This window comes from Oscarella lobularis, chromosome 18, assembly GCF_947507565.1.
Source record: "Oscarella lobularis chromosome 18, ooOscLobu1.1, whole genome shotgun sequence".
In the NCBI taxonomy this organism is placed as follows: domain Eukaryota; kingdom Metazoa; phylum Porifera; class Homoscleromorpha; order Homosclerophorida; family Oscarellidae; genus Oscarella; species Oscarella lobularis.
The window spans coordinates 1,489,885-1,513,349 of record NC_089192.1 but is presented as its reverse complement, the minus strand read 5'-3'; the positions used below and the strand labels follow the sequence as shown (position 1 = coordinate 1,513,349).

General features: G+C 44.2%; 2 protein-coding genes across 3 annotated transcripts; both read left to right on the top strand.

The window, feature by feature from the left end:
• The first annotated feature begins 4,224 nt into the window (after positions 1-4,224).
• LOC136197834 (uncharacterized) lies at positions 4,225-12,775 on the top strand. The gene is made up of 10 exons (XM_065987671.1): positions 4,225-4,356; positions 4,422-4,518; positions 4,576-4,692; positions 4,762-4,971; positions 5,039-5,233; positions 5,811-6,183; positions 6,235-7,795; positions 7,844-10,099; positions 10,151-11,673; positions 11,737-12,775. The coding sequence occupies exons 4-10, from the start codon at positions 4,890-4,892 to the stop codon at positions 12,623-12,625; spliced, it is 6,879 nt and encodes a 2,292-aa protein (XP_065843743.1). The 5' UTR covers positions 4,225-4,356; positions 4,422-4,518; positions 4,576-4,692; positions 4,762-4,889; the 3' UTR covers positions 12,626-12,775.
• Positions 12,776-12,809: 34 nt separating this feature from the next.
• Positions 12,810-23,356, top strand: LOC136197850 (putative molluscan insulin-related peptide(s) receptor). Of its 2 annotated transcripts, none has more exons than XM_065987706.1 (21): positions 12,810-12,956; positions 13,018-13,112; positions 13,186-13,342; positions 13,788-14,548; positions 14,684-14,718; positions 19,273-19,440; positions 19,498-19,893; positions 19,946-20,101; positions 20,406-20,638; positions 20,802-20,871; positions 20,925-20,983; positions 21,041-21,471; positions 21,705-21,903; positions 21,958-22,022; positions 22,074-22,200; positions 22,251-22,369; positions 22,424-22,479; positions 22,537-22,593; positions 22,787-22,859; positions 22,911-23,051; positions 23,122-23,356. In XM_065987706.1, coding segments are annotated over exons 5-21 (2,460 nt in total). In that variant the 5' UTR covers positions 12,810-12,956; positions 13,018-13,112; positions 13,186-13,342; positions 13,788-14,548; positions 14,684-14,717; the 3' UTR covers positions 23,231-23,356. The 2 variants fall into 2 exon arrangements, with proteins under 2 accessions (XP_065843778.1, XP_065843779.1); XM_065987707.1 differs by having other exon boundaries at positions 12,816-12,956; positions 19,946-20,095.
• The last annotated feature ends 109 nt before the right edge of the window (positions 23,357-23,465 follow it).

The following is a 23,465-nucleotide window of genomic DNA, read 5'->3' as shown; positions in this document are numbered from 1 at the left end:
TAATTTTAGTGAAGTCGCGATGAAAATTGCGCGGAGGAATATTACCATGTTGCCTTCAAAAATTCAAGATGAAACTTGTGTTAAGACTGATAATGTGTCTCGGCTGAAGCAACTTTTATGTGATCCTGGCAGGACGCCTGGCGACCATCTGGTACTCGACTAATTTGATAAATTAAGAAGAGAGAGGATGTTGCTGAGTTTGCTGCTGTACGTTTTGAGCAAGGAAGATGCAATGGACATCAATAAAGACGCAATACATGTAAAGAGGACCGTCATTGGTCTAGCACCAACGCTCTGGAGCTGCCATGACGTCCTAACTGAGCAAGCAGGTTTGGAAATTACGGTTTCGAGAGTGATATGTTTACTTAGAACTTCCTGCGGTACCTTCGACGCCTTTACTCCGTTTGCTGATAAGGCTTCGTCGCTTCAGGCGGTTACATAAGCAGAAATCGTCGCCTTAAGGAAAGGGGTGTGTGTGACTGCGGTTGCATTAAGAGGACTTAGGTCTGTCCTTTCCTCGGGCTGATGCAAGCACGTTCAATTCGCAGAAGTCTTCTTCTTTGGTCCTTTGTGGTTCCGGCAGCAGCCGTGGCCCTGATCTACCCAAACTTCCCGGCAAACTTCTCGAGCACCATCACGTCGACCGAAGATGGCCTTTCTCTTTCGGAAGTCTACGTCTCGAGGTGGGTCGATACCAAGGGCGAGCACCAGTACAAAGCCTTCATCAATCAAACGGGGCAGGATATCGGTAAATCAAATTTCTCTCTGGGTTTTTCCTAATTATAGCGCCCTTTTGTTCGCATAGCTGACGGCATGTACGTGCTGATGACGGATCCTCCAGGCGCCTTTCCAGGGAGTCTTCCCTACAAGGGAAGACTAAGCATTCAGCTCAGCAAACATTGCAAATACACAGGTAGAAACACATTCCTAACCGACTATCCGGTTGGCTTTGTTTAAATGATGGGATTCGCCTCGGACGACTTCTCGTGCGTTGGATATTACGTGTGTCCAGACATGAAATATCTGGGCTCGAAGAAATTCTGGTCGTACGCTGTTGACGTGTGGTACACCAAAATGCAGACGAGCGTGTCGACCCAACCGGACAACCTGACCGTCTTGGCCCACTCCGACACAGGCATACCCGTCTGGGCGGAGCACTACCATCCCGGAAAATCGGGCACGTTTGATCCCCCTGAGGATATCGTCACGGAAATGGATCTCACTCCGGGCGAGCCTCGAATTGACATTGATTCTCTGCTGCCTAAAAATTGGATGAAGAACTGTACGAATTTAGACGTTGGTGCGGGAAGCAACACAGATCGCGACCTCTTCTATACAACGCCCGAGTGTAGTGACAACATGACCTTCTTTCTGACCTATCCTCCGGCTTAGGACAACGTCACCATTTCATTCTCGCTCTGTGGCGGGTTGTGCGACTGCGGCGACGGGTGCTTTGACGTTGTTCCTTCTAAAATGACGTTTACTCAGATGAATTACAAGAAGCCACAGCTTCTGTCATTTGTCTACAAAAAGGACGGATGCAGTAATGTCTGCTACTCGTGCGCTGGGGGCGGGTACGGTGGTCACTATGACAATACCTTCGTTACCGTTCACAATTGTCGCAACGGTACAGCTGGGAAGTCTTGCTCTGGTTAGATCGTGCTGTTCTCTATGATGCGATGAAGAAGACGATTAGCTTTCTGCTATGACGTTCACGAAGTATGTATTATTGCGATCTATTCTAGTTTCCTTTGGCTAGAAAGATTAATTAAGTGTGTTCGCAAATTGTGGCAGATACAGCATGCAGAACTGTTTCTAATAATGCGAGAATTTAAGCTTTGGAGTATGGCCTGCCTTGAAGCACACGCGAACCCTGCGCGAACTAGTGGCGCGTTTAGTACACGATCCAAGAAGTACTGTAAATATTCACTTATACATCTATAAACAATCGAGCATTTCATGTGCTCTTCAGTCCTCCATTTTCAAGCCAGATATTGTTCTCACTATCCATGATAGAATTGAAGTTGATAATAGACATGAAGAGGTACGTAACATCACAGAAATCTATCGCCGTGCTTTCTCTCACAACGATGCTATTAATTAAAGGCAAATCTCATTTCGATCGGATCGACGATGGCGAGGTCTCTCATCCATTATCGTTATCATCACCGAGTCCAGCACCTCGCATTCGAACAGCACGTACTTTTAATCAAGTACAGGAACTTCTTGAAGTGACAACAGCAGTGTTGCTCTTGCTGGCTTTTCTCTGCTGATCCACAGGCACTGAAAATTAAAATACGTTAGATAGGAAGCATATACACAAAAGCTCACTTACGGTACTCTAAAATTAAAATGACCGTTGTGAGATCGTTAGAAAATGGTCAGACGGTGTGATCACCGTGACGGCTATTTGTGACTTTGCATTTGAGAGGTAATAATTGCTCCAAGCGGCGGGGTTCAGCTGGCTAAAGCTGGCCTGCTCACGATGTTTGAAGAAAAAGACAGAACGGAAGGCACGCGTGCGTAGTGGAGGTTTGCACGTGATGCACACAAGCGAGATGGCCTAAGCGATATGGCGGCTCCTTTGCCTTCAAGGCCTTTTCAGCGTCTTCTGTGATGCTGTAACGCTTACGAGTAGCGTTGTTAAGAACCAGCCGGAAGGAGAATCAAACTGAATGTCGTCTTCTGCCCGTGCGCGTCGACGGGTAGCGCAAACCGATAACCCATAGCTCAGACAAAGCCTAAAAGGCACTGTGAACAGCTTTCAAAAGATAATCTATGGAAAATGCCTCTACGATGCTATTCTCGATAGGGTAAGTGAAGGTAAATCCCGGACACAATGGCAACTTCCCGGAAGACCGACCTACTGCGCTCAGATTACAGCATTTTTGCAAACGGCTTGATGATGCACTGAATCGCAAGGTTATTAGCTTTCGATCGAGCCATGGCCGAGCGGCGTCCGTCGTGTAGTTATCGAGATATGCTCACTTGAATCCGGTAGTGCAAATCACGTGAGTTCGAATTAGTGCAGGTAAATAACCGGACACGCTATATCTTCGCGAGAACAGCATCAAAAAATGTACTTCGACCTTTTTCCGGGGCAAAATTTATCGCTGATTCCAATGGTGCAAGTCGTTTTAGTGTAAAAGCAGCGATTACGGCGATATGCCGTTTTTTCCCACAGGCACTTTTTCAAACAAACCGAAGCCGTATCCACAAGCCTCTTACCTAATAACCTTTTGCTTCATATTTAACAACTTTTGAAGCATTTTGAGATCTTTTATAGGCATAATAAACAGAAAAAAAAGGGAAAATGATGAGAACGACCTCCCACTTTTCAAAACATTAGAATAAAGCTTTACCTATTGATAAAAAAGCGTCAAAGTGCTACTTAGAGTCAATGGAGAGTGCTCATAGTGATACAATAGGTGCTCTACTAGACTAGCAAGAACAGTGGTTGGCAAAAAAGTTTTGCGGTTCAACCAGAGCCTGCTTCTGGATCTGGCATTTACTGATATTTCTAAGCACCGGAAAGCACACTCAGACGTTTTCAGTACAGAGTTGCCGTGTAAGACTATGAATGAGCTGCTGGTTTCATGCAGTCATCATTTCTCTTCGTTTGCTGGGTGTAATGCCTATAAAAAGACTTCAAAATGCTTGAAAAGTCGTTAAATATGAAGCAAAAGGTTATTAGGTAAGAGGCTTGTGGATACGGCTTCGGTTTGTTTGAAAAAGTGCCTGTGGAAAAAACGGCATATCGCCGTAATCGCTGCTTTTACGCTAAAACGACTTGCACCATTGGAATCAGCGATAAATTTTGCCCCGGAAAAAGGTCGAAGTACATTTTTTGATGCTGTTCTCGCGAAGATATAGCGTGTCCGGTTATTTACCTGCACTAATTCGAACTCACGTGATTTGCACTACCGGATTCAAGTGAGCATATCTCGATAACTACGCCACGGACGCCGCTCGGCCATGGCTCGATCGAAAGCTAATAACCTTGCGATTCAGTGCATCATCAAGCCGTTTGCAAAAATGCTGTAATCTGAGCGCAGTAGGTCGGTCTTCCGGGAAGTTGCCATTGTGTCCGGGATTTACCTTCACTTACCCTATTCTTCGCGGTACTAGCGGCTGCAGCAATCATAGATGGTCTACTAAGGTAAGCCGTACCTTGGTTTCCATTGATCAGTAAACTAATTATTTAAATACCTGTGCTAAATACAGGTTTGTCAAATCTATGACGTTCCAGATCGAAAATTCACTGCGTAATCTGAGAATCTATCTTTTGTCGTGATATGTCTGACGTCGGATCACTGACGGCCTTGGCAATTGGGGGCGCCAACGTATCTCACTGACGTAAGGCAACTGACAAACAGAAAAGAGGCGTTTGTTTTGACGTCACGATACTCCTCATCTCCTAGGAGTGTTCATCTCCCTTGCCTATCCCGGAGCAATCTCACCAGGGAAATCTGTGAAGCTGTTGGTTGTCAATCCGTCTGCATTCAACTGACTTTGCAGGTTGGAAAGTAATGGCTTAGTCGTTTCAGTATAATAATGTCTGACTTTTGCTGGAAGGTCATCATCGTTTACTGACCATGACGGCCGTGAGGTAGCTTGTTTTGCAAATTCATCGTTCACTGTCGGTGCTATATAACGATAGTATACTCTATCAATCCATCGAGAAATTATCTGGTAGTGTGATCACAGTAATTAATATTTGTATATCTGTTTTTTATTAAGAATTTGCTTTTGTGTATTTAGAAGGCAGTAGTTGAGCTATTTCGACGTCAACGCGTAGTAGATGGGGCGGGCGCGCCTAATTGACACGCCCTCTGGCTCCCACACCAGAGCAGCGCGCGCTTGACTGCGCTGGTTTTTTCTGGTCCGACATGGCACCAGGTGCACTCGCGTTGGTCTTGGGTCTTTCGCTAGTGATCAACGCCGTTTGGTCTGAAGAACAGGATGTTAATGGTCAGGCTAAGTCCCTAAGTCAATCGATGTAATCGAGTGAAAGTTATTTCTCTTTCCTTTCTCGCAGGCGGATGGAGCAGCTGGTCTTCGTACTCTCCGTGTTCCGCTTTACGCAGCATTACGTCTGAGACTGAGTCAGGCGGAGATAATTATCACCAAATGACGGAGCGGCTTTGCAACAATCCTTCTCCTCAAGGAGCTGGGAGACAGTGCACGGGGCCGAGCGTCATGACGACGCCCTGTAAGCCCGATTTGGTCGAAGGTAGGTCGCAGTTATGTTGTTTTGCTAGAAGCCTTTTTTCCTGTTATTCGACACCGATGACGCACACTTTAGTTCCCACAGCAAAAGTATTGGAAGGCTTTTTCTAATGAGTTTTCTGATTTTCACTGAAGTAATAATCACTAAAGTTGTTGCCAGGCGCGCGCAGAGCAGCACCACTTCTAACGTTGTCTGTTACGCCACCCAATTAGTGCGCTCACGTGACGTTTATTATGATAAAGCAACCTAGCCGCCACCATGAACAGCTAGGCAAATGAGTGTCAAAGAAAAGCCGATTTCTCCTTGGTTTTTCAGTGACTGTGATGTATTTGCAAACTTATTAATAACCGGCTTAGGCTTTGTGACAATCATCCGTTTCGCTGTTGTGTGCAACATATAATTGCCGTGCTCTTGTAAGGGGTACTATCTATTCACTTTATCTTATGGCTGGAGCTTCAACGAAAGTATTTCATAGAAACATACATATGTAGCGTTACAGCAGAGTTTAGACAATGGATCATACTATCCAATTAAACTTTTGTACTTTGATTTAAGAGCTGTGTTTTTTTTTTATTTTTAGACTTAACTCGAAACGGCATCTCAAAGACTAAAATGGCTCACGTAGTAGGAGGAGTTGGAGGAGAAGAACTCGTTACTAATCAAGGCAGTTTCCACTACTCTATTCCTCTGAGAGTACCTCCTGGAACTCGCAGTTTTCAGCCAAACTTAGAATTGACTTACAATAGTCTTGATGAAGGGGAGCTGATTCTCGGAAGAGGTTTTCGCCTTGGTGGTTTAGTTCACGTCACTTGCTGCCCATCTTCGTTTGGCCAGAAGGACTTTAGAGAGAAATGTGAATCATTTTGTTTGGGTGGAGAGCGACTTGTAGCTGTTAAGGGAAAATACGGAGAGAACGGCACAAATTACTTTACAGAAATTGATTCTTTTTCTCGGTATTTTTTAGAGAGTCGGTTTATTACCAGCCTATAATAATTTTGTTTTAGAATTGTATCGTACATCAACATAGACGACTTGAAGCTTTGGTTCAAGTGTTGGCTGAGAAATGGCGAAGTCTTGTACTTTGGCTACTCTAGCAATTCCAGAGTTGATAGAAGTAATAACAGCGATGGCGAAGAAATGACTGTATTGTGGGCGCTTTCAAAGAGGGAAGACCCATTTGGCAATGCTGTATCATATAGATATTTGCGTGAGAGCGACAACGAAGCGTTTTATTTGGATGCCATTGAATATACGTCAAACGAGAAACAGAAAATGAGTCCATACAACGTCGTCAAATTTGAATACATTCAGAAAGACTCTTCAATTACGTATCGGTTGTTTTCCGAAGGAGCAAATTTGCGTTCGAACAAGCTACTTAGTTCAATTGTCACGGAATCGTTTGGTAGAGACGTTGTCAAGTATGTAATTTCCTACTCTGAAAGCGGTCTAACAAAAGAGCCTCTTGTTACAAGCATTTCTGAATGCCCGCCTGGGGAAGCTGTCTCTAGAGAGTGCTATCCCCCAACGAAGTTCTTTTGGAATACAGACTCTACCATATTGCCAGCGAATCGATTGATAATGTTTAGCTCTAAAATCGCTGTTTCATCTCAAACGTTTGGTTCAACTTGTGCTTCTGATTCGGCAACGTCTGCTCTCGATTGCAGTCGTTTGTCATTTGGCGATTTCAATGGCGACGGCCTAACTGACGGATACATAATTACACCGTCTCAAGACATAATGCTCCTGTCTGAATTTGGAAAATTTTCAAGCGAGCTTCAGTGGCACTTCACCTCAGGCCCCAGCACAGAAGAAGCATTAGAGAAGAACGAATTGTTGCAAGACATTAACAGAATAAAGTTACTCGATTTGAACAGTGACGGACATACTGACATTCTGCGTCTAGACGTTGACAAAAGCAGAGCCTATTTAGCTAAAAGCGTTAGTCCGTCGTCTGTAACCTTTGATGCAGTTACGGCCCCTGGAGTTGAAACCGATGAAGGTTTGGAAGCAGGTCTGCTAAAATACTTCGACGGAGATTTTAATGGGGATGGTTTGATTGACATCATGACGGTCAGTGGCAACTGTTCATCATCTTCAAACAAGCTAGAGTTTCTGATCCACTTCAACAAGAATAATCGAGTAGAATTTGATCCTCCGGTTACTGCTGCAATAATTTCTGATTGCGAAGGTCTAGCAGACGAAACGCTGTCTCGCATTTTAGTGGCGGATTTTAATGGTGACGGAAAGACGGACGCTTCACTGCTGAGAAACGGGCTAGCGGCTCTCACCTTTGAACTCCTTAAAAGTGTGGGCAAAGAACTGGTTTCTTGCGGTCAAGCAAGTTTGTCTGTTGATTCACCACCGGACGACAGTCTATCGCGTCTCAAGTTTCTTGACGTCAACGGAGACGGTTTGCTTGATATCATGGTTGTAACGGGATTTGATTCAAACGTTGCTGAAGTTCAAACTTCGCCTAGTACAATATATTTTAGTACGGGTGACGGAAAATTTCACAAGCAGCCTGGAATTGATTTTCCTAAGCGAAGATATCAGCAGAAGACTGAAGTAAGTTGTTAAATTTGTGAAAGCAATTACTTCGATTTCTTCCTATAGATTGAATTGGGTCGTGTTCTAACTGGCGACATCAACGGTGACGGCTTCAGTGATGTCTTGCTTATTAATGACGTCGAAACCGGAGCTCGTTTGCACGTGTACTTTTCGACCGGCAACGGCTTTCAACCCTCGATTCCAAGCCTGCCTCTACCCGTTAGCATTGGCAATTTAGCAGAAGATCTGGCCAGAATACGTGTCGGAGATTTCAACGGCGATGACCTTCTAGACTTGTATGTCATCACACCGATTTGTGGTCAGGCCGATGTTGCCTATATCAATCTTCTCGAGAGGCCGGTAGTGAAGTCTTTACTAGACGGAGTCGGCGTGCAGCATTTTGTCACTTATGCGCCAATGACAGACTCCTCCGTTCACAGTAAAGGTCCTCAAACGTCGTTTCCTGTTGGATCATCAACTTCAGGGAGGTTACTTGTGAGCAAATTTATGTCAGTAGGTGGAGAATCGCAAGAAAGTATATCAACATACCATTATTCTGGATACAAAAGTCACTATCAAGGTCTTGGCAGCCTAGGTTTTGAAGAAGTCAAAACAACTGACTTGAAAGACCAAATGTCTATCACGCAAAAATTTAGTCAGAACTGGCGGCGACTCACTATTGGAGAGTGGATAAGCGAAGACAAGCGGATTGCGGGGAAGCTGATTCAAAGTCGAAGAAGATCAATTACTTCTCTTGCTCGAGGTTCAAGTCACATAGTCTATCAAGTCTTCTCTCCAAAAACGGTTGCGAAAGATTATGATTTGAACGGAAAACTGTTGACAACAACAGTTTCAACTGTGAAGTTTGATCGGTATAACAATCCTTTGACTGTTACTGTCGAAACAAGGGAAATGATAGAAGAAGAGAAGATGATTCAATGGGAGATAAAAAAAGCCGCGTATGCAAATGTGATAAATGAAGAAGTCTGGCTTCTGGGACTGGTTACTCGAGAAACTGTTCAAGCTAGCTCAACGACGGTCAGATTGCCGGTTGTTAGACGCAGCCATTACGTTTACGATCAAGCGTCTGGTCAAACAATTGCAGAAATAAAAGAGCCCTTTAGTCCAACTCTCAGATTGGTGACGACTTTTCGTTACGACTGTTACGGTAATTTGGTTCAGACAAAGAACTTGTGGCACAATGGTTCAGCGACCGATGGTCGGGCAAAGTACGACAGACTCGGAAGATTCAAAATTTCACAGATTAATTCTAAAGGTCAGAAAGAAAAGGCCTTCTATGATTCTGGAACAGGAAGCTTGCTTTCTCTTACCGGACCTAACGGTTTTGCTTCAATGTATAAACATGACCGCCTTGGAAATATTATTCAACATGTTCACAGCGATAACTCTCGTGCAACAGTAACAAAAAATTGGTGCCTAGAGACCGACGTGTGTCCTAGTGAAGGTGCGGTGGCTGTGACTTCCACGTCTGTTTGTGGACAGAACACGACGTTGGTGTATGATTCATTGGGAAGAGTCGTTCGCACTGTAAAGCTAGGTTTCAAAGGGAGATTGATTTATCACGATACCGTTTACGATGCTACAGGAAACGTTGCTCGCGAGTCAAACCCGTACTTCAAAGGAGACACCGTGTTCTACACTAGGTTTGTGTACGATCTAATAGGAAGGCCGTTGAAAATTGTCAATCCTTCCGGTCAAGTTACCATTTATCGCTATGAAGGACTTACTACTTGCGAGATAGATTCTATGGGCGGCTCGACTTGCAAACAGCGTGACAGTCAGGGAAATATAGTCCGAAGTACCGATCAGCTGGGAAACACGATGCGTTACAAGTACGATCCGTTTGGAAATATGATCAAGATTATTGATACGGAAGGAAACGTAATGAAAATGCTTTATGATGTTCGAGGCCGAAAGGTAGAAGTGAGCGATCCTAATGCAGGAAAGAGCTCATATGCGTACGATGCGTTGGGTCAGATGACTCGTCAGTCGGATAGCTCCGGGGCATGGCTGCAAACGGAGCGTGATAATTTGGGCCGGATTACGAAGCAGCACAGTTCAGATAGTCAAACTACAATACACTACGACGACAGGAATAAAGGCGTTGGAAAAGCGTCTAAGATAAAGCATGTCATGTACAAGAGCGCATTGTCGAAAGTCGTGGCCTTCTCGTACGAAGAAAGTTATAGTTATGATCTTCTTGGTCGTACAGATAAAATAACTGCCGTTGTTAATCAACAGTTGTTTCATTTCAAGCAGACGTATGACTATTGTGGTCGTACAAATGAAATGCTCTATCCTGTAGGTGAATGCTTTAGCCTGTTGGACCTAACCTGCATTTTGATTTTTTAGGGCGGTTTTGGAGTGCGTAACGTCTATGAGTCGAGCAGTTCGCTTCTCAAAACTGTTGATATCGAAAGTGGCCATAGTTTGTGGGAAGCTGTTCAAGTCGCTGCTGATGGAAGAGTGGAAGTTCAACTGGTTAATTCGCAACTTAGAACTGAAGGGAGGTATGACCCTCAACGGCATCTGACTGGAATATTTAGTTCTTGGGCTGATTCAAATGGTGGAGTCGCTCAGCATCTTTCCTTGACAGTTGATCCAGAAGGAAATCTACGTCGAAAGCGCGACGTTTTTCGTGGACTTGAGGAAGAAGCGCAGTACGATAAAGCTAACCGTTTGGTGGAGTCAAGAATCAAGGAGAAGAGCAAAGTTACTCATACCCTTAGACTATCGTACGATTCAGCAGGTAACATTCTTTACAAAAGCGACGTTGGAAAGTACAATTACAAGTACGGTCCAGGACCAAATGCTGTCAAATCAGTACTTTCCAACGACGGGATAGAACGTTTCCTCACGTATGACGCTGCTGGAAGAATTTTGAGTGGTTTCGGTCGAACTTACACCTACACCGGTTCAGGAAAGCCAAAGTCGATAGCGCACGGTTCAAGTGAGGTAGTTTTTGGGTACGATGCCGAAGGTGGCACTGTATACAGGAAAGATGTCGATTCTGATGGCAGAATGCTCGTAACGTTTACCCTTGGAAACTTTGAGCTGCAAAACGAAGCTTTAGACATGATTTGCCGATATTTTCTAGGATCTTCTCTCGTTCGAAGATACCGATGCATTCACTTTGACTCTCACATAAAGCGGATTGGGAAAGGGGAAACGTTCTACATAACAAGAGATCATTTAGGATCAGTGGAAACAGTGTATTCTGAGCGCAAGCAGGTAGTTGAGCAACAAAGCTTCGATGCTTTTGGGAAAGCGCGCAATTCGAAAAACTGGCTGCCTTTTGAAGAGAACAAAAATGTTTTGAACCCTAACACCGTCACGTTAAGGAGTTACGCTCATCAGCAAGCGATTCATGTGATGGGGATCATGCAGTGTGGTTTCCGATTGTACGATCCTGTTTTGGGTCGATTCCTTTCTCCCGATCCATCTGTGGCAGATCCTTCAGATTCTCAAACAATCAATCCTTATTCTTACATTAATAACAATCCTCTTTCGGGTCTTGATACCTCAGGATTATTTGTGAAAAAATTCATCAGGAAAGCTAGAAAGGTACTAAGTAGAGCAGCTAAAAATGTTAAACGTGTAGTTGCAAAGCCTGCTAAAAAGGTAGCAAAAAACCTTTTAAAATTAAAAGAAAAAGTTGCCAGAGAGGCTGTTCGAACAGTTAAAAATGTCGGAAAGGTGGCAGAAAAGGCTGTTCATGTTACCGAGCACGTTGTCAAAGAAGTCGTTGTCAAGCCTGTAAAAGCTTTATCTAAGCCTTTAAGGCCTATTTTAAAACAGAGCGCAACTGCATTAGTAAAAATTGCCATAGCAAGCGTTATACCGGGGTGCTCTGCGTTCTGCTTTGCGGCATGGAGGTAACACGTGCATGAGCTATATAGACTCTTTAAGACGATTTATGCACTCTAACTGTATTTTAGTGCTATTCAAGCTAAGCTCAGCGGTGCTTCTTGGTCTGATGCGCTGCAAACTGGCCTCTTGACGTACGCCACTCGCTCAATTGGAAAAGGGGACAGCGCTCTTTTCACTAAAACAGAACGCATATTGATTGGAGGTACAATCCACGGCGCTGCAAGCAAAGCTCGAGGCGGTTCATTTACTTCGGGATTTCTTTCTGGTGCCATGGAGTCGGGCTCTGCGCCTACCACGTGGAAAGATTTAAAAGTTGACAATTTTATTTCGGGCGTTGGAGCTGTGGTAAAACAGACAACTCATTTATATTTTCAGTCTGTTATGCGAAAACAAGCCTTATCAGCTGCAGGAGCTATTGGAATTGACGTAGACGAAATGAATCTGGTCCTCACGGGAGCCTCTTTTCTTCTAGGAAGCCGAACAATTGATACCTGCTTGGATGAGGACAAAAAGAAGTGGTCTTTTATTCGAGGAATTTCGACGCACACAAACGGAAATTCTGTCTTGGGATACACCGGTGATGCCATCGATACACTTCTTTTATACCAAGGATTACCAAGTGCAACTGGTTGGAATCTTATCTCATCTGGTAACTATGAGCGTGTTATTGGGGGCCACAGCCTTGGCTCTGTCGAAGCGTCCGTTTTGCTTCAGTATGGTTTTATCAATCATGCCATACTTGCAGCTAATCCGATTGGGCAAGTGAGCAGCCTGACAAAAGCGACCATCGTTCAAAATAGATATGATCTTGTCACTGGGTATACTTTTGAGTTACTTCAGCATCCACAGGCTGTCATTCGTGATGTGCCAATAAACAAGGAAAACGCGGCTGGTCATGGATTTAAAGAAGTTTACGTCCCTATACTACGCAAAGATTTTGGTTTGACTTTCGAGTGACGGAGTGAAACCTTAGCGTAAGGAAATGTGCAAGTGAGTCTGCATGCTTGGTTTGGTTATTTGCTGATGCGCTGCTCCGGCAGATTATTCTTAAGCGCTGCTTTTAGGTTTAGGCAAGCATGGAACATTTTACGCTAGAATTTGTGAAACTTCTCGAAGCCTTTGCGTTAGCGTACGCTAAAGTGGTGAGGCCCCTTGAAAGGGAAACACTGGTAGGAGGCGAACATAAACTACGTACGAGAGCGTCTACGTCTCGAAACGCAAGCCTTGAGAGTGAAAATAGCGACAACCACTGTAGAAGTTGGCGCGACTCTTTTTTCGACATGCTGAGGTAAAATTTGTAACGAACCGTTCTGCACATTCAGTCGCTAGGCTTCTTTCGCTCGGAACAGACGATCGGGTGCGTCGGCGACGATGTAAACTCTCCGTCAGGATATACAAGAAACGTTCGATCTCTCTTCATTTGCAGCGGGAACACTTACACTAGGTAGATTAAAATGCTGCGTATCCTCGTCTGCTCAAAAAGAGATAAGCGAACGATTGCTCATTCGTCCATCTAGACCTCTGAAAATCAGTGAAATGTCCGGTTGTGGAAGCGAAGCCTTCGAAGCGTCCCGGATTAGGGCTTCGTTTACGCTATGTGGATTTCGGCTCCTGTGCTGTTCGCGGTTCCCGCTTTGCTGTTACTCTACAGCCCATTGAAAGTTGAATCCCAAGGTATATAGCCACGGTAGGAGTTCTCACGTCGTGGTAGAACGCGATCGGCGTAGAAAAGAAAGTCGCGTTTTACCTTTTGTACGAGTAAATTTACCTGCTAAATTGATTCTTGGTTCGGCGTACCGAACAACGGCGACGTTCATCTAGTCGCGTTCATGCGCTCGTACGCGGAAGGGAATATAATGCATGATGGCGTCCGCCAGGTTTGCGCAATACTGGCCTAGGCTTCTTTTCGCCTATAGCTGCATACCACACTCCTAAAATAGCCTCATGTAAACATAAGCCCTCTAAACGTTGACCTCTGCCCAAGCGACTTTCAATATTGATTGAGTGTTCGTTTCCTGTCGCGGATGTAAGTCTAAGATGACCTTTTTGCTTATTCACGATGCTAGTGGCTTCAGTCTTCATGAGCCGAGTGTATAGCCCTAATTTCTGTTTTTTTCAGATACTGGCAGTGGCTGCGAAGGCGATCTCCAACTGACGACCCGTCAAGAGGTCGCGAATCTAAATGAAAGGAATTGCACAATAATTTATGGGTCACTTCACATCAACGGTCTAGAGCCGTCCAACTGCTCAAATAGGAACAGTGCTCCTCTGAACACCATTGAAGAAATACGTGGGTATTTGTGGATTGAAGATCTTTCTCAAACTTACACGAACTTCTTCGAACTTCTACCTAACCTCCATCGAGTTGGTGGTAACTGCGTCAGCAGCGCACGTGATAATCATACTTTTGTCATCGAAGGAAGCCCACATCTCCAAATTCTTCCCCGACAATGGCCGATTCAGTTGGACAATGGCTGCTTTCACATCCAAGACGTCTACTCAGACAATGATCTTGATATTTCGAAGTTGTTTACAAGCGCCAAGACCGAAAATAGGAGCGACTGTGTGTCCTGCCAGCAGCATTCGAATCGTTTCTATTGTCCGCAGCGGTCTCCTTTTTCGTGCAACCAATCTCATTCTGTGTTTGACGCGTCCGACTTGATGTATCTTGATCAGTGTGTCGAGATTGGAGGCGGACTCTACCTCTCTGGATCGCGGACTGACGACGACGACTGACGACGAGCGATTGGAGAATAGTTTCAGTCAGCTGAAAAGAATTCGAGGATATCTAGTCATCGCTAATACAATTGGATTGAGAAGTTTACCATTGTTCAAGAACTTAGTCAGTATTGGTGAAAGCGGGTTGAAATGGAACGAGAGGTGAGTAGATGCACATATGCCGTACTTTGTATTTTGTTTAGCACCGTATATATCCGAGGTAATAGACCTGTGCATTGTACATGCCTCTTTATATTTTTGAAAATGTAAACTGAAATGAATCTATTCTCTTTTTAGATATTCCTTTGCATTGTATGATAATCGCGATTTAAGGTAGCAAGGGGGGTACGTCATTGGCATGCGCAGTGGATGAAAGAAACGACACCGTGACGTATGGGGCGTGTTCGATGACTAGATTCGAAAGCGTCACGCGTTCATATCAAAACAAACTATCTCTTCGCTCAAAACAGGCCCGTCTTACCGTAAAACGAAGCGGTATTCGTCATTTCGAGGTAACGGGGGTGCGCGAAAGGGATTCCTAAATTTTTCGTATCGGTTGACTATGCGATAGTTTCGATCGCGCAGAAGTTTACGATCGGAAACCGTTTTCGCGTAGTTTCACGAAGCCGTTTTGGATCGAATGAAGTTTTGACGGAGTTTCAGGTAGTTTTCTTCTGTTCGTCTCGTTTCACGGCGTTTTTTACTGAATAACTTCACGACTTTTGCGAGAACTCAAAAACGGCTTCGTGAAACTACAAGAAATTCATAATTCTTCAAAGAAAGGCATCGTTAGGGATATATCGCTAGCGTAAAATGTTCGATTTGAGCCGTTTTTGTCTAACTTCTGGGCTCCATATCGGTACCGAGATAAATTCGCTTGAAATTTGATACCCCGTTATATTGGTAAACTCAAATTTCCCAATCATAGCAGAAATTTTTTTTTCACGTTTTGTCCCTAAACGTTTTGTTGTTGTGGACTTCGCGTAGAAGTCGTGCTGTAGAGTTACCAAAATGGGTACATTTAGTAGTATACTAAAGTGTATTGGGGACCCTGTGGTAAACCCTAAGGGAAGATATTTTTTGATCACTCTGTGGCTTTTAAAAAAGCCGGGTTTTGGCTTTTAAAAAAGCCGGGTTTGGCTTTTAAAAAAGCCGGGGGGTTTGGCTTTTAAAAAAGCCGGGAGTAATTCGCTTACTTATTACAAGTAATAGCTGCTGTCTTCGTCGTAGGATTCCTGGTATACGACGTACTCATCATCCTCCATTTGAGTGAACCATTCTCTCGCCCTCGACGCTGATACTCTGGCTGGCCTAGTCGGCATGATGCGATCTTCTCCGTCGTCTCCGTCGTCTCCTCCGTCGTCTCCGTCGTCTCCTCCGTCGTCTCCGTCGTCTCCTCCGTCGTCTTCGCTATCGCTCTCGCGTATAACGACCATATTGCCTTCACCTTCGTCCTGCACTTCTGCCTCAATTTCGTTCGACGTTCCGACAACTGTCTCTTCCCTTATACCGAACGCTCCTGGCTCGTACATTACACCCTCCTTTCGTTCGCACCCTCTCTTCACTCGCTTTCTTCTCTGCCTTCTTACAACTCGCCGAATCTTCAACTCCTTTTTCGATTTTCGTGCAGCGAAGTCTTCTCTTTCCTAAATTATTCTTTCTATTCCTGTGCAGTCATTGAACAGATGACCATACCTCATCTAACGAACGTGCAATTTTACGAGTGTACCGGCCGACTGAAACGCCGCTCACGGTCAAAAGCCTTTCGAATGCCGCAGCACCATGATTGAAATAGGTTGCTGCTAGTTTTGCTGCCAATAGCAGCAAAACATGTCCTCTATTTTTCACCTTTGGTGAAAAGGTCCACAGCACGCCATGGAAAGCCTCGTTCTAGAGTAGGAGAATAGGTGTAAATACGATAATTTGGTTGTGCTTTACCGCGTTTTGCGTAAGTCCGTTCTCGCATCGGCTCAGCAACGTCTCATCCGCCATTTTATCAAATATTTGTCCTAGTGCATGGAAAAAGACGTGTGGCAATCTGCAGCTTGCTTTGGCGTTGTAGACCGGTTCGTAGTTATGATCGCTTTTTCTTGCCTCGTCTTGCCTCCATTTGCACCAAGATTGCGCTCCAGGCGGACAGAATTGATGCCTCTCTTTTTCGTTCTTGGGGCAATCGCCATGCTGAAAATGGAGAACGTCTCTTCCCTCACCGAGAAGACTTTCTGATTTCTCCGCCCAAGAAGCGACTTCTTCTCCGGTGCACGGTGGGCACATGTGCCAGAGGATTGCTCTCGTCGCGTTCGACATGGCCTCTACGTCGCCAACGTTTCTCCTGATAGCGCGACCGTAAAAGTTTTGAATCCTGAAAAGAGTTATACAGTTTTCTGCTATCAGAATGCGTGCTTTACCTGTCTATTGTCTCATCTGTCAAGCGATTGTGCCCTCCTACTTTTTTCCCATCTTCACATACAAAGCGACTATTGTCCTTCTTCCATTTGCGCAAAGCATTGCCTATTCTTTTCTGCACGTGACCTATGCAATCCTCCTTCACCACCGGATGCTCTTCTCCATAGGTCTAAAAGTCATTTACCATCTTATATGTATTTCATTATTATTTTCTTACTTGAGGGTTTGAGACAATGGCAAACGATTTGGAGTCACCGTCGCCGATGAATTTTGTGTATCTATAAGAACAAAATAAAATTAATATTTTGAGATAAATGATTATTACCGCAGATTATGCTTGGGCAGTGATCTCTGCCACAAGACGAGAGCGCCTCTGGATTCCATCGCATTTGATGACTCGACAAAATTTTTTTGACAGTTTGGCGCGTGCGTTTCTGCTGCAGTGGTGTACTCTATGGAGCTTTTGTCCGGGTACTCTTTTTCAAGTCGCTCGCACGACTTGCACAAGGTCGAGAATGTGTTGAAATCGATTACGCCACCCACGTCATGCAAAATAACGGCTTGCAAGCCGTAGTGGGATGAATGGCCTCTCTTTGCCCAGGTTCCATCAAATGACACCCTTACGTCAGCAATTTCTTCCGCAGCTAAATCATGCTTGTTTCTATAGCGAGAAACAGCAGCTAAGGCAGACTCATTGAATACCTAAAGAAAAAGTGATACGCTTCATTTTAGTAATGAAGGACACGCACTCCGGTCATCGCGGAATTAATTCGCGCGATGTGGAGATCCCAGCTGTCGCGGAGAGAAGGCGGGGGCATGTTGAACGCCAAAGAAAATTTCACGAGATCTTGTCGACTAATAATTAAGTTGAAATATGATAAACATTTCCAATTTCAAATCTTGCTTTCATTCTTACCTTGAGCCAGCCAGAGACGCCGCAACACATGCTCTTCGATTCACTTCAAAACTCTGGCCCTGACCTTGCTCCTCAGTTCTTTTAGATGTGTGGAACTGCGTCGTTCTTCGGCAGCTTTTGCAGTAGAAACGCAGAGAACTGCACCATCCTTTTCGTGATTCCGCCTTTTCTCCGAACGTAATCGGCCCCTTCAGACAATGCTTGCATACGAAAGCTGATTGAATGACGTCGAAGAGGTGCTCCAAGTCGATGAGCCGAAAACCCTCGGGCTTCGTCGATGTCTCCGATAGCGTCTCACGCTCTTCCCAAGCTGCAGGTCGAGGAATCCACTTGATTTCGTCTGCCTCCGCCGCTTTTGCTTTGGCAAGGCCCCCGACGTTCTTGGCAGAGACACTGATGCCAGTGAACGATCTCTTCGCTGACCAATGAGTCATTGAACCCTCAAAAGTAATGCTGTGATAAACTACATGTACTGGAAAAAGCAGCAGAGAGAACAAAAGAGATCCCTACCTTCTTTTCGAAATACCCGCCTAAACCTGTGAATGCACCTGAACGTACAGTGCGCGCGGCGCAAGCAACCCGGACTAGCTACTTCGCGCCGAGACCAGAGAAGTATGCGACAATAAATGATACATTACTAATAACAAACTAACAAAAACCACAAAGAGCAGTATCTGTTCCGAACGTGCAATGGCTGCAGCTGCAAACGAAACCCTCGCCGCTTTTGAGGCGGCATGCCAAGAAGCGGGGTAAGTTAGCCAGCTCTAACCAAATATAGTGTGTAAACAAACCGTGCTTCAAAGCTACGCCATGCCGGATAAGCTAATGACGCTGCTGACAGCAAAGCTGTCGGCAGCGTCGATGAAAAAAAGGAAGGGCCGCGCGGAAAGTGCAAAGGAGCGCCGCGCAAGAGCGTACATGGCGCTCAAGAACGCTATGTGGGTGAGTTTACCTTACAGCAGAGCTACCTAATAAATAGGAGGCACTTATCTGTTTCTGCCTAGTACGGAGCCGAAATCGGCAAAAGAGAGGTATCCGGCACCTCGTTTGAAGCGAACGGGCCAACGTACACGTGGCCCGAAGAAATAAAATCCGTCGTGCGAGGCCTTTATCCCGACGACGTTCAAGCGGCGCCTGATCCGGGCAGAAGAGGCCCAGCGACAAGCGAGGTTTGCCTAAAACATTTTTACGACCCTAATTAGACTAGCCTACTTCAGCGTCCGGTTGTCGCCGTTACTCTTGGGCAAATCCTCGTCGCTTTCGACGCGAAAAGGGTTGGCGACCCTAAAAGAAAGAAAGAGACATAGAGAACGTATCATTTCGTGACTGCTATACCGTGCTTCGTTGCAATAGATAGTATGGAAAGAGAAGAAAAAAGGAAAGAAAATATCTCTAACGCGCGTTAAGAGATGACGTAGTACATGGAAACTAGCTGTAGCGAACGTTCCTCTTCTTAGAACGTGTTCAAAGCTGGTGAGGCATTACTCCATAGGATAAACTACAGTTTCATATAGAAAAATTTTTTCGAAGATTTTGACAGGTTTTTCCCACGCTGCCACCTTAATGCAGTTGTGGGACAACGTCAGTCAAATTTCGATTCGCCATACGCCTGTATTGGTTCACGGAAACCCATCTCTCTGTATGTCAGACTACAACGACCTGAGACGACACGTCTTCGACAATGGAAGTTCAGAAACTGTTATTGGCGGAGGCAACTCACTTGTTGGAGAATGTGAGGTTTTTTGTCTTCAGACTTACGTATATACATATGTATGGTTTGTCGTCCTAGGCAATTGGTCACCCGGGTCAGAACTGAAGCCAAATTTAACTTCATTCAGTGGAGAGACGACGCTGGAACTAAACTGGACGATAAGTTACACAAACGCGACAGAATACACTTACCTCGGATCCGAGTTATTCTACGCGGCAGTCAAGTTTACCACAATCGACGCGTCGACGACCACTTGCCCTCCTTCTCTTCAAGATATTCTGCGAAGATCGGAAAAGGATTTTACGTTCCAACGGCGCTTAGTTCTCTTTGGTAACGAGAGCAAACGGACACTAAAGGGGTTGAATTCTGGTCGTCATTATGCCGTCTATGTTCGATCAACCGTTTTATCGCTTAGGAGTCCTGAGCGGGTACTTTTTGACTGTTCGAACGTCAGAACCTTCTCGACTCTCATTTGTGAGAAGCTGTTTCTTTCCTGGTTGTCTTGTTTCACGTTTATAATTTATAGCTAATTCGAGTAGGCTGGCTGATTCCTTTAGGCTGGAATCACTTCAGAATGAAGCAAAATGCTCGTGGATTTCCTGGCGCATTGCAAGTGAAGGAAAGGACGTTTACTCGAAATACGTATTCGAAATCCTAGCTAAAAGTCCATCTAAAGGTAAAGGTGAGCGGCTCCCTGTCTTGTTAATTCAGCCTTTAATGGGAACAACCCGGCGCTTTCCGTGCTATGTACAGTCTCACGCGTATTGTAGAAAGGCCAGTTACAAGAATAAGAATGCAGTATAATTAGAGTTGCTAGCTTGCAAGCTACAATGTCTCTAATTTTTTTACCTACAAAACACGTAGTACAGGAAATCCGTCATGTTTACACATATTTTCTTGGACGATTAACTTTTTAGACATGCATTACGTATGTGTCAATAACTTGCCCGTACTGTACTAGCTCATTTGATAACACAAAGTTTTAGAATGCGAAAAGGAAAACGAGAATAGTCCGCGTGTCAACTCCGCGACTTCCGCAGCAGGCATTTGTCCCTGCTCCTACAATGGGATTACTTCAGTGGACAACAGCACACGAAACGCAACAGTTCAATTCAAATACAATAACGGCAGCGTTGAGACAAAGTCTTTTGTCTTGAATAGAAGTGGCGTTTCTGAATTTTCCCTTAATATATTGCCATGCTATATTTACTCTGTTAGGGTAATGCCTCTACTTCTTACTTTATTAATTAATCAAAGCTATTTTTATATGCACGTTCAAATAATTAAGTATTGTCTTATGTTCTTTTAAAGATATCAGTTCTTATGCTATTGCCTCGTGCACTCTTCAGTTAGGCACTGCTGTTAACGTTTCCTCTTTATAGGCAAAAATGCAAGATGAAAATAGCACTTGCAGCATTTGGAGCAACAAGCTGAAATTGTTACCTCAAATTTGTGAGACGAGACTTTTTGAAAATCAAAGTAAATAGATATAACACTTTGCGTAGGCAACGAAAACGTTGTCGAAAAAATGAATTTTACTGCATATGAGTATTTGAAGAAAAAGGTTAGCAGTTGCAATATTATCTCCTTTCAATAATTAAATGAACTAAATTTTGCTCAGGTGAACGTTAGTTGGACTGATCCTGGCTCCTCTCTCTGTGAAATTTTCAACTATACAGTCACATTCTCTGAGAAAACTATAGTTGCACAACGTTCGATCCAATCAGAAGATTTCCTTTGCAACAAGAATCCGCAGAGCTACGTCTGCAAGAGCACTACGTCAAACCATTCTACTCATCAGCTGAGCCTTTATTTTAAGACGAATAAGCCTTTGTCTCTGCCTGTCGGAGTGCTCGGATTTGAATGTTTTAATTGGGGACAGCTAGCAAATATTTCAGTTCTTGCTGTCAATGTCAGTAACGCAACGGTTCCGCCAAGCACTGAACCGAGCTCAAAAAATAAGTCTCCCTTTTACGGAGGTTTTTTCGCCGCTGTAGCAATCATACTAATAGTGTGTGTCGCTTTATACTTGCGCCGAATGAAACGAATGCGGTAAGATTTTGAGTCCAATGAATTGTGTGCTGTGCATGCATAAAAAGAGGAGTATCCGGCGAAGCTTTTTGTCTACTGCTGTAGTTATGTCTAGTGAGCCTTTTCTGTTTGGTTCTAGAAAGTTCCTTCGCACTTGAGATCGCGATTTATAAGGGCATTTGTTTTTGTTTGTTTGTTTTGCTCTTGGGATCGATGTTTTCACTAGCGCTCTAAATCGTCATATTATTTTTAAGGAAAAATATCATAGAATCAATTAGGGCTGAAATGCCTGAAGGTTATTTCAATGACGCAAATATTTCGTACGAGCCGGATGAATGGGAAATTGATCGCAAAAGTCTCCGTGTGGGCGGTCTTTTGGGTAAAGGGGCCTTTGGCCAAGTCTTTGAGGGAGTGTTAGAAAAAGGCGATACAGCCGAACCCGTGGCGATAAAAGTATGGAATTTAATATCTTTAACTCAATTATTACACATAAGGTTTTCGAAATAGTGTCCGAATGCCTATTCAAAGCCATTTGAGAAAGTTCTTTTTCTAAAAGAAGCTTCTGTTATGAAGTATTACTTTTTTTGTCTTGGCAGTTCAATTTAATGTGCTTTGCTTTGCAGGAATTTTGTCTGCGATTACATTGTCCGTTTGGTTGGAATTATCTCTGAAAAAGATCCGGTTTATGTTGTCATGGAACTGATGGGCAATGGCGACTTGAAATCGCATCTTCGATCCTTGAGACCGTCGGTAAACGAGAGAGAAACATCACAAAATAGCCAGGCAATTTTTACTTTTAGAACGATTCATCAGTCTCTGCCATTAGCCCTTTCCCGTTTACCGAAGGCCAGATTCTTACCATGGCCGCAGAAATAGCCTCAGGGATGGCCTACCTAACGGAAAGGAAATTTGTACACAGGTGATTTATGTTTCTTTCAATAAAAGTAAGTCTAATTTGTTACTTTGAATGCAGAGACTTGGCTGCCAGAAACTGCCTGGTTTCGTCTTCTAATGTGGTCAAGATAGGAGGTACAGTGCTGTGTCAATTTTTAAATAATAGTTTTTTACCGCTGATTTATCTTCCAGATTTTGGAATGGCTCGTGACGTCCAGCTCGAAGACTACTACAGGAAATGCGGCAGAGGTAGGATAAATTTTGCCTAACGTGTCAGATGTTTGGCGCGCGATCTGTCAAAATGACCCGTCAGCGCCCGGGGCATGTGAACCAAAATAAACAAGCAGATCCTATTAATTGTATGTGAATACTGTACGCTGCTAAAAAATATCGAGGAAACCGGCTAATAGTGTTTTGAACACGGATTTAAGTTTATTTATAGGTCCTATGCCTATTCGCTGGATGGCACCAGAATCGCTACGTGATGGCGTCTTCACTCACTTCTCCGACGTTTGGTGAAGACGAACAGACACGTTTTATTTCATGCGTGTAATTCGGTCGTGCAGGTCCTACGGGGTCGTTTTGTGGGAAATTTTCGCACTCGGAGCTCTGCCTTATCCCGGCTTGTCAAACGAGGACGTTGTCTCCTTTGTTGGAAAAGGAAACAAGTTGAAAGTCGACGTGTCACAGGAATGGCCAAGTGTTCTGTGAGCTTCGTTTCTTCTGCTCTTACATTCATGCACAGTTGTAAGTAAGACCGCTTTTTTCGTTATATAGGGATCGTATTATGAATCAATGCTGGGAATGCGACCCCTTGTCGCGTCCAAGTTTCGTGGACATTCTTCTCGACCTTCCAGCTCTTACAGGTTGTGAAGTTTCAATATGATATGATGATTGCGATATCCGACGATGATGAGATTGGCAATAGAGCTTGGTAGATACGATATTACAAACATTATCTGCATGAAACATTGTATATATATCTACTTGTACGTCCATGTAGCACAGCATGCACAACTATCAGCATGCAAGTACAGTAGAATTTGTAAAACACTTGCAAGTAGTTTTTGAATGTTTTGTGTCTAAGAGTTCCTGTCTTCCTCCGGGTAGTTTTTGGTTCC

What these genes read in the sequence shown, in the direction of transcription:
- LOC136197834 (XM_065987671.1), top strand. Translation starts at nt 4,890, where the DNA reads ATGGCACCAGGTGCACTCGCGTTGGTCTTGGGTCTTTCGCTAGTGATC. An exon ending in GAAATTGATTCTTTTTCTCG is followed by an intron (nt 6,184 to 6,234) that starts GTATTTTTTAGA and finishes ATTTTGTTTTAG; the next exon opens with AATTGTATCGTACATCAACA. An exon ending in TTCTGCTTTGCGGCATGGAG is followed by an intron (nt 11,674 to 11,736) that starts GTAACACGTGCA and finishes ACTGTATTTTAG; the next exon opens with TGCTATTCAAGCTAAGCTCA.
- LOC136197850 (XM_065987706.1), top strand. An exon ending in AACCTTCTCGACTCTCATTT is followed by an intron (nt 19,894 to 19,945) that starts GTGAGAAGCTGT and finishes TATAATTTATAG; the next exon opens with CTAATTCGAGTAGGCTGGCT. An exon ending in GCTATATTTACTCTGTTAGG is followed by an intron (nt 20,639 to 20,801) that starts GTAATGCCTCTA and finishes TCCTCTTTATAG; the next exon opens with GCAAAAATGCAAGATGAAAA.